This window comes from Malaclemys terrapin, chromosome 23 (genome assembly GCF_027887155.1).
Source record: "Malaclemys terrapin pileata isolate rMalTer1 chromosome 23, rMalTer1.hap1, whole genome shotgun sequence".
Lineage (NCBI taxonomy): Eukaryota > Metazoa > Chordata > Testudines > Emydidae > Malaclemys > Malaclemys terrapin.
The window spans coordinates 5381206-5389500 of record NC_071527.1 but is presented as its reverse complement, the minus strand read 5'-3'; the positions used below and the strand labels follow the sequence as shown (position 1 = coordinate 5389500).

Below are 8295 nucleotides of genomic sequence, written 5' to 3'. Positions count from 1 at the left end.
GCCTTGGAGAGCCATGGATTACTGCACTAGACAGAACAGCTCCGCCCCACAATCCAGTGCGAAGAGTGAAGTGCAGGATGCCTGTGACCCCGCCTTGTTCGTTCCAGTTGCAACAGGCCCGGAGAGTGGGGTTATTGAGTTTAGTGCCATGGTGCCATTACGGGGCTGGACGTGGGCAGCCCCCCGTGGAATAAGGCGTTGTGGAGTGGCCCCAGGACTAGCAGAAGAGGCGTGAAATTCGTGAGCTCCACTGCGGACCAAGCCCCAGTGGCAATGGGCCATTCGGAGAGACACAGCTGGGGTCTGTGCTATCGGGGGGCAGGACGGGAACCCCGAAGGAGGGAAATGGAAGGGTGAGTGCTTAGAACTGGGGAGGCTAGTTAAAGCAGGAGATTGGGGATCAGGACCCTTAGGTTCTATTCCTGACTATGAGAGGGAGTGCGGTCTAATGGTTAAAGTGGGGGAGAGGGGAAGTTGCTGGGAATCAGGACACCTGGGTTCTTTTCCTGACTATAGGAGGGGACTGCAGGTTACTGATTAGGGTGGCGGGGGAGGAGTGGGAGTCAGGACTTCTGGATTCTATCTTTGGCTCTGGGAAGGAATGTGGTCTAATGGTTAGAGCGGGCTAGGGCTGGGAATCGGGACGCCTGGGTTCTATTCCTGACTATGGGAGGGAAGTGCAGTCTAATGGTTGGGGGAGAGGGGGTGGCATGGGAGTCAGGACTCCTGGGTTCTATCCCCAGCTCTGGGAGGGAGTGCTGTCTAATGATTAGAGGGGGCGGAGGCTGGGAATCGGGACTCCTGGGTTCTGGGTGGGGAGTGCAGTCTGATGGTTAGAACAGGGATGGGGAGTGGCTGGGATTCAGGACTCCTGGGTTCTCCTCCTTGCTAGGGAAAGTTGTGGGGGTGGGGGTGGTTAGACCAGGGACTGGACATCTATCCCAGCTCTGCCAGTGACTGGCTCTGTGACTTCGGGCAAGTTGTTTTAGCCGCCGCGTGCCTCGGTTTTCCCATCTGTATAAATGGAGATACAGGGCTATATCCCTACATGACCAGGGTGCCATGTGGCACCATGGGAAGCGCTCCGAGCACCTTGGGCAGGGGGCCACTTAACAACCTCATTAGCAGGGAATACAGGGCTCCGTGAGGATCCCCCGCCCCTCCCCCAAGGGCCACCAGAAGCCCAAGAGAAGTAGCGCACTCTGAGGTCAATTGCGTTTTTTATTGAGCTCCGCTGACCAAGCAAGCGGGTGGTGGGAGGCAAAGCCAGTTGCCCGCAGCCCTATCTGGGCACTGCAATGCCAGATGCTAAGGGAAGGGAGCAGGGATCATGGGGTGTATCTTCTCAGCGCCTGAACAATTGGGATTCGCTGGTGTCCGACACCACTTTGCCGTCCGCCGTCTTCTTGGTCGTGGTGATGACCTGGTGGGTGGTCTGTGTGATGCTGCCGGTGTCCACCAGGGCGTCATTCAGGCTGCAGAAAGGGAGAGAGGGAGCGTGAACGCTCAAGGGGCCGTCCCAGAGTCCCTGGTCCACTGCATGCAACCAGGGATGGGGACCTGGGGGCTGGACCGCACACCGCTTGGGAGGGAGGTCATCAGGGAGCAGCCCACATGGGATCAGTAGTCTGGAGTGGCATTATGCCCTGGTACGCATTAGCCTCTCCCTGCCCCCACTCAAGGGGCACCCACTTTCCCCACCATCGGCTTCCTGCCAAAGCCACGAATTCAGGAAACATGGGGTTCTAGGGATGAGGCTCCCCTGGGAGACAGCCCCAGACGTGCGGTTGGTCCTAAGAGGGACAGAGCCCATTCCTGGTGGGGATCTGGGCCTGTCTGCCCCTTCCCATCCCTGGGGGAGCCTCAGGGGCACCGTGGCCCAGCAACTGGGGCCAAACACTGGGGGGGATATTCCCCTCTCTCTGGCCTGGGTCAAATCACAATAGCTTCCCGGCCCCTCAGCTAACCCAGCTGGGAATTGCTATAACAGGGAGTGAGGGGCAAGATGAGTTATCCTGGAGCCAGGTTTCCTAGGGGCCCCAGGGTTAAATCCTCCCTATCCCACCGCTCCCACCAATGGGAAGCGTGACGGGGCACCTGGAAAGCAGCAGGGCTGTGGGAGGAACCGACGCCCCGGCCCGAGGCACTCACTTGAACTCCTCTCCGCCCTCCAACAGCCGCCTGTAGGTAGCGATTTCTGCCTCCAGCTTGTCCTTGATGTTCAGCAGGGCCTGGTAGTCCTCAGACTGGCGCTGGATGTCGTTGCGTATCTGAGCCAGCTCCGCCTCAGCCCGCAGGAGCTGCCCATTCAGATGCTCCATCTGCATGGCGTAGCGCTGCTCCACGTCCTGCAGGTTTGCTTCCAAGCTGGCTTTCTGCAAGGGGAGGAGAGGTCAGTGCCATGCCTCCGTGGGCACCAGCCACACCTCTGGGGAGGATGCCATGCCCCAGAGGCACTAGCTCCTCCCCTTTGGGGGGCAGCATTGGACAAGGTGAAACCAGGATGTGGCCTGGCTGAGGGCGATGGGCCAATGTTAGCTCCCTCACTGCGGAGGGTATCCCCGGCACGCTGGGATGCCGTCCTCCTCTAACGTGGTTGCCAGCCTGAGCGCCGGGGCTGGATCAGGGCTCTGGGGCAGGACAGGGAGAAAGCCCTCCCTGCGCACGGATGGGGGGAGGCTCAACGGGGTGCAGGAGACCCTGGACGTGATGCTGGAGAGCCCAGCTGTGGTATTGCGGGGGGAGTGGGACAGGGAGAACCCGACCTGGCGCTGGGGAGGGGAAAGCAGCACTGGGGACGGGGGAGTGAGGGAGGAACCCAGCTGCAGTGGTGGTGGGGGAGCCCGGCTCTGGCACGGGAGGTGGGGGGAGCAGGGGGACCCCAGCTCTGCCACGGGAGGCGGGGAGGGGGAGCAGGGGGACCCCGGCTCTGGCACGGGAGGGGGGGAGGGGGACCCCGGCTCTGGCACGGGAGGCGGAGCAGGGGGACCCCGGCTGGGGGAGGGGGAGCAGGGGGACCCCGGCTCTGGCACTGGAGGGGGAGCAGGGGGAGCAGGGGGACCCCGGCTCTGGCATGGGAGGCGGGGAGGGGGAGCGTACCAGGTTGCGCAGGGACTCCAGCTCGATCTCCAGCGTCTGGTAGGTGCGGCGCAGCTCGGAGACGCTGCTGCGGGCCACCTCGATCTCCTTTGTGTTCTGGGTGATCTCCACGGTGCTCTGGGTGATCTGGAGGGGGACAGGGCAAGTCAGTTACTTGGGCGTGGGGGGAGTCTCTTCCTTGCCAGCCAGAGCTAGCCTGGGCCAAACCTCCCAGACCCCGACACCCCAGGTGATGTAGCTCCGGCAGCCCTGTCTCCATCACGGGCCAAACCAGAGCCCCGTATCAGAACCGCCCCCGATTCTGGGCTTGGCAACACAAACTCGTCCTGAACGTGCAGCTGCACTGAGGGGCGGGGGGGGGGCTCAAAGGGGTCCCCTTAAGTGGTCTGGTTCTTGAGGGTGGCAGGAAGTGGGGTACCCCCCGGGGACAGGCCGTGGCAGCGCCCCACCCCCCTCCCCGGCTCACCATCTGGTTCCATTGCTGGTCCAGGTCCGCCATGTTCTTCTGCGCCAGGTTGTCGTACTGAGCCCGGATCTCCGCCATGACCTTGCCCAGGTCCTGAGGCTGAGCGGCGTCCACTTCCACCGTCAGCCCCGAGTTGGTGATCTGGGCCTGCAGGCTGTCCACCTCCTGCAGGGATACGCCCGGACTGGTGAGACGTCCGCCCTTTGGGAGAAGGGACCCTCCCCACCCCATCCTGGGCCCTTCTGGGGGCCGCCTCCCGCCCCCCAACGGTGAGCCCAGGGCTGAGCCACGCAGGACGGTCCTGCCCCATGTGGGCACAGCCCCCCCTCCCCAGCTTACATCCTGATGGTTCTTCTTCATGAAGATCAGCTCCTCCTTGAGGGACTCGATCTCTCCCTCCAGCTGCAGCCGGCTCATGTTGGTGTCGTCGAGGACCTTCCGCAGCCCGTTGATGTCGCTCTCCACCGACTGGCGGATGGCCAGCTCCGACTCGAACCTGCGCCGGGGAGGGGGAGGGGCTCAGTGCTTGGGGACGGAGCTCCAGCCCTGCAGGGGGGCTGGAGCCCCTCTGCCGTCTGTGGGAGTGAGGAGAGGGCATTGGGGGGGGGGCAAGCCCCTCCCCCATGTGTGGGGTGCTGCAGGGTGTTCATTTGGGGGGCAAGAGCCCCTCCCCCAGTTTTGGGAGTGCATTTGGGGGGCAAGAGCCCCTATGTGTGGCGGTGGGGGATGCAATTGTGGGGCAGAGCCCCTTCCCCCACGTGTGGGGGTGCATTTGAGGGGCACAGCCCCTCCCCCACGTGTGTGAGGAGGGTGGGGATGTATGTTTGGGGGTTGAGACTCCTGCACCATGAATCTGTGTGTTTGGGGGGGGAGCACCCTGAGTGCTGGACCTCTCCACCCTCCGTTTGCCAACGTCCTCCCATATACCCTGGGGGATGGGGGCTTCCCCTCTGGGTCGTGCCCCTCCCACCTGGCCTCCCACCCCACTAAGGGATCTCTGCCCCGGCCAGGGCAAGAGGACAGTGACTGCATGTCTGCTCGGTGGGACGCTCACTTGACCCGGAAGTCATCGGCGGCCAGGCGGGCGTTGTCAATCTGCAGGACGATCCGGGCATTGTCCACGGCGCTGTCCAAGATCTGGGCAGGGGGAAGACGCATGGGGTGGGGGGTCAGTGGGTGCAGAGAGCAGCGCTGGGGCTGGCTGGGTAGGAGGGGACCCGGATAAGGGGCTGAGTTCTGAGCTCTCCCAGCAGGCTGCGCATGCCCCCAGGATGGCAGCAGGGTCCCACCTCCCTCGGCGGGGCCCCCGCGGCCTGGCGATGCCCCACGAGAGCCAGAGGGCGCCACACCCAGCCTCTGATCCAGGAATCGCTCTCCTGTGCCAGCCTCCGCCGGGAACCTGTAACCTGAATCCGCTGGGCTCCTGCCAACCCACTGCATTGTTTGCCTAGCTCAGCACAGGTGCAAGGCAGGTGCGGTTCCCACAGCAACGGGAGACGAAGGTGCTTAAAGAGACACTTCCCGGTCTATTCGCGGGTGCTCGTCACCCTGAGATCTGAGCCCTAAAAATGGGACTAACAGGTGCCAAGCACAGGACAGCCAGGAGGCCTGGGTTTTATTCACCAGGAGGATCGCCTGTAGGACCCAGGCCTCCTGGCTCCCAGCCCCAGCGCTGGGTGACCTTGGGCAGCAGTTAGGCCCAAAGTGGCCTAAAATTTGGGGTACCCACTTTTGGGGTGCCTGATTGGAGACCGGTTGGAAAGCAACCCAGAGTGCCGATGGAAGCCTCCATGTTTGCTCAGCCCCTCTGAAAAGCAGGCCACGGTGGCTGGATTTCCCCGTGGGCTCAGCTCCCGTTACTCCCTAAATAACAGCCAGTTTTCCAGGCCTGCCCCCCCCAAGTGCTCAGCTCTTGCTGAAAACCCAGCACCGGCGGGGGGTGCCGAGTGCTTTGAAAATCTGTGAGATCCCAGTTTCGGAGATGGAGAAACCGAGGCACGGGGCGATGATGTGACTTGCCCAAGGTCGCCCAATCAGCCAGTGGGAGAGCCGGGAATAGAGCCCACGTTTCCAGTCCAGTGCGCTGCCTACTCAGCCCCGCTGCCTCCCCTCTAGGGCACCTTTCTACCAGCCTCCACCCCAGGGGACCTCACACCACTAGCCAACACAGTGAAACTATGTGGGGTTAGACCAGGCCTTTCTCTTTGAACTTCCAGGAGGGAAAGACATGTTATGGGAAGGAGTTGAGTCTAATGGTTGGAGCAGAGCGGGGCTGGGAGTCAGGACTCCTGGGTTCAGTTTGCAGGCTTGGGAAGCGGCGTGGGACTTGTCGAGTGGGCTAAGGTAGGACAGGCTGGGAGTCAGGACTCCTGGGTTCTTTCCCAGCTCTTAGTGGGGAGTGGTGTCTAGTGGTTAGAGCAGAGGCGTCAGGCCTCCTGGGTTCTCTTCCCAGCTCTGGGAGAAGAGAGATTTGCTGTGGATCACAGAGTGGTCATGCCCTCAGGTATAAATAACCCTGAGGGGCCAAATTCTCCTCTTCCTTTCCCCCAGGGGAGTCAGGGGCGTTGCCTGGAGGGATTTTCAGGTGGGGGTTGGTGTTTTCCATCTCTCTCTCTGCCCTCTGCACCTGCGCCCCTTCCAGATGGGGCTTTCTCCTGTCGCCCTGCACACCTGTTCCCACCACGCCTTTCCAAACGGTCTCACTCTGTCTTTGTTCTGTTTGCCAAGAGAGGGAACAAACATCCGTCTTGTCCCCCACCCACCCCAGCTACATCCCACCACGCCTGTTTTACTCTGATCCACCCCACCCTGCATGGGAAGAGAGTTTTCAGTCAACCGGTGCAAACAGGCAAATGCCCCTGAGATCGCCCTGGGGGGCTGGTTCAGGAAACAGGCATGCAATAAATATTAAGGAGACTAAGCGAGCCCTAACAGCGGCAGTGCGGCCTAGTGGATAGAGCGCTGAACTGGGACTTGTGAGACCTGGGTTCGGGCCCTCGCTCGACCACTGACCTTGGGCGAGTCACTTTGCTGCTCCGTGCCTCAGTTTCCCTTCTGCCTATTTAGAAGGGGAACTCATGTCAGGGCAGGGGCTGCCTTCCCCTGGTGTGTGTGCAGCGCCTGGCACAACGGGGCCGCTACTAGAATAATCGTCTGCTTTGAGGGAGGGGCCGAGACCCCCTCAGCCCCCCCGCGGAGTGGGTGGGAATTACCCCCCCCAACAGGCTGTAGCTGGAGGAGCCGGGGAAATCTGGGATTCCGCTCTGCCACACCCTGCTTCTGCTCCTTGGCTACAGCTCCTCTGAGCTGTGCTGAAGGTCAGGCCTCTGTGCAGGGGAGGTTAATGAGTAACTCCCCCAGGCTGCAGCAAAGTGCCTGCCCTCAAGCTGGCTGAGTTTACCAGCTTCCCACCTGGGGATACAGGCCCCCCGCACAGGGGGCTGGGTTGGGCCCCTCACCTCGGCCTCCAGCCCAACCGGACCCGGCATGCCCAGACGCAGCACCCCAGCGAGCTGACTGCAGAGGGACCTCCTGGGGGTTTGGGGGCAAGCCCAGGTGGGTGAATGCACGGGGCTGCGCTTGGGACAGGGTGCAAGTCTAGTAACCTTGCAACACTCCCCAAAGGGGGGGCTTGTTCCTAGGCTTTCCTTTGCTGCACGGACCCCTGCACAGGTAGCAAACCCACGCTACTCCCTGCCCCTCGGCGGGAGCGGGGGACCCAGAGGGCTGATCCCAGATATGGGGATGCCGACAGGTGCATGATCCTCCCCTCTCCCACTGGTACCTACTTGGTCCCAGGCAGAGGTGGTGCTAGATTGGGGGGGGTCCTGCATGTGCCACCTCCTCCCTGATCCAGTGGGGTTGGGGGCCGCAGATCTGAGCGTGATCCAGGTGGCCAAGGCTAGGCGGGGGAGGCAGGAACAGGGAGCACCTCACCTGCTTCCTCAGGTCCTCGATGATGTCGAAGTAGTGGCTCCAGTCCCGGGAACTGGGGCCCTTCTTGTCCATGAACTCCCGGATCTGGGTCTCGAGCCTGTGGTTGTCGGTTTCCAGTCTGCGCACCTTGTCCAGGTAGGAGGCCAGGCGTTCGTTCAGATCCTGCATGGTTTCCTTCTCGTTCTGCACCACCCCGGAGCCGGACAGGGCGATGCTGTAACTGCCTCCGGCGCTGCTGCCGGGGAAGCTGGAGCCCAGGCTGGTGGTCCTGGCCACGGAGATCCTCGAGCCAGAGCCCCCTGCCCCGGCGTAGACGCTGGCAGCACTGTTTGGGGCGTACCTCCTGCCCATGATGTTTGGGCCTCTCACACCGCTGGAGTAGGTGGTGGATCTGGAGTAATTCATGGTGCTAGCAGCAGGTGGGGAACGGACAGAGAGAAGAGTTTGCACCAGTTGCGAGATCTCAGTCTGTGCAGGGCTGGACTGGATGCAGACTGGAATTTATAGCCAGGAGCAGAGGAGGGGCTGGGTAGGGCTTAGCCACCCCCACCTCTATCCGCTTCCCTCTGCTCCAGGAAGGTGGGGCTAGCTAAGGCCTGGTCCTGGCCTTTGTTTGCACAGCCGGCTCACCTGAACCCTTGCCAAGGGCCCAGCCCGGCTCCATGGAACCGGATACCACCCGGAGCCACCCACGCCTGTTCCCGAGCTGTGCCTGGCTGAGGAAGCCGGACAGGGGGGTTCTGGGCAGAGTTAGCGGAGGGATCTGTCCAGCCATGGGGGAGCTGGGGCCTTTC

General features: G+C 62.3%; 1 protein-coding gene across 1 annotated transcript; it reads right to left on the bottom strand.

The window, feature by feature from the left end:
- Positions 1-1203: 1203 nt before the first annotated feature.
- On the bottom strand, positions 1204-7985 carry KRT18 (keratin 18). Its single transcript, XM_054012759.1, has 7 exons — positions 7502-7985; positions 4620-4702; positions 3905-4061; positions 3566-3730; positions 3100-3225; positions 2152-2375; positions 1204-1475 (listed from the first exon to the last, which is right to left on the bottom strand). Exons 1-7 carry the CDS (start codon positions 7904-7906, stop codon positions 1346-1348), a joined length of 1290 nt encoding a protein of 429 aa, XP_053868734.1. The 5' UTR covers positions 7907-7985; the 3' UTR covers positions 1204-1345.
- Between the last annotated feature and the right edge of the window lie 310 nt (positions 7986-8295).

Excerpts from the sequence above, each read along its gene's own strand:
- KRT18 (XM_054012759.1), bottom strand. The coding sequence starts at position 7,906 with ATGAATTACTCCAGATCCACCACCTACTCCAGCGGTGTGAGAGGCCCA. Across the intron at positions 3,731-3,904 it reads TGAAGAAGAACCATCAGGAT|GAGGTGGACAGCCTGCAGGC; the intron begins GTAAGCTGGGGA and ends GTATCCCTGCAG. Across the intron at positions 3,226-3,565 it reads ACCAGCAATGGAACCAGATG|ATCACCCAGAGCACCGTGGA; the intron begins GTGAGCCGGGGA and ends GTCCCCCTCCAG.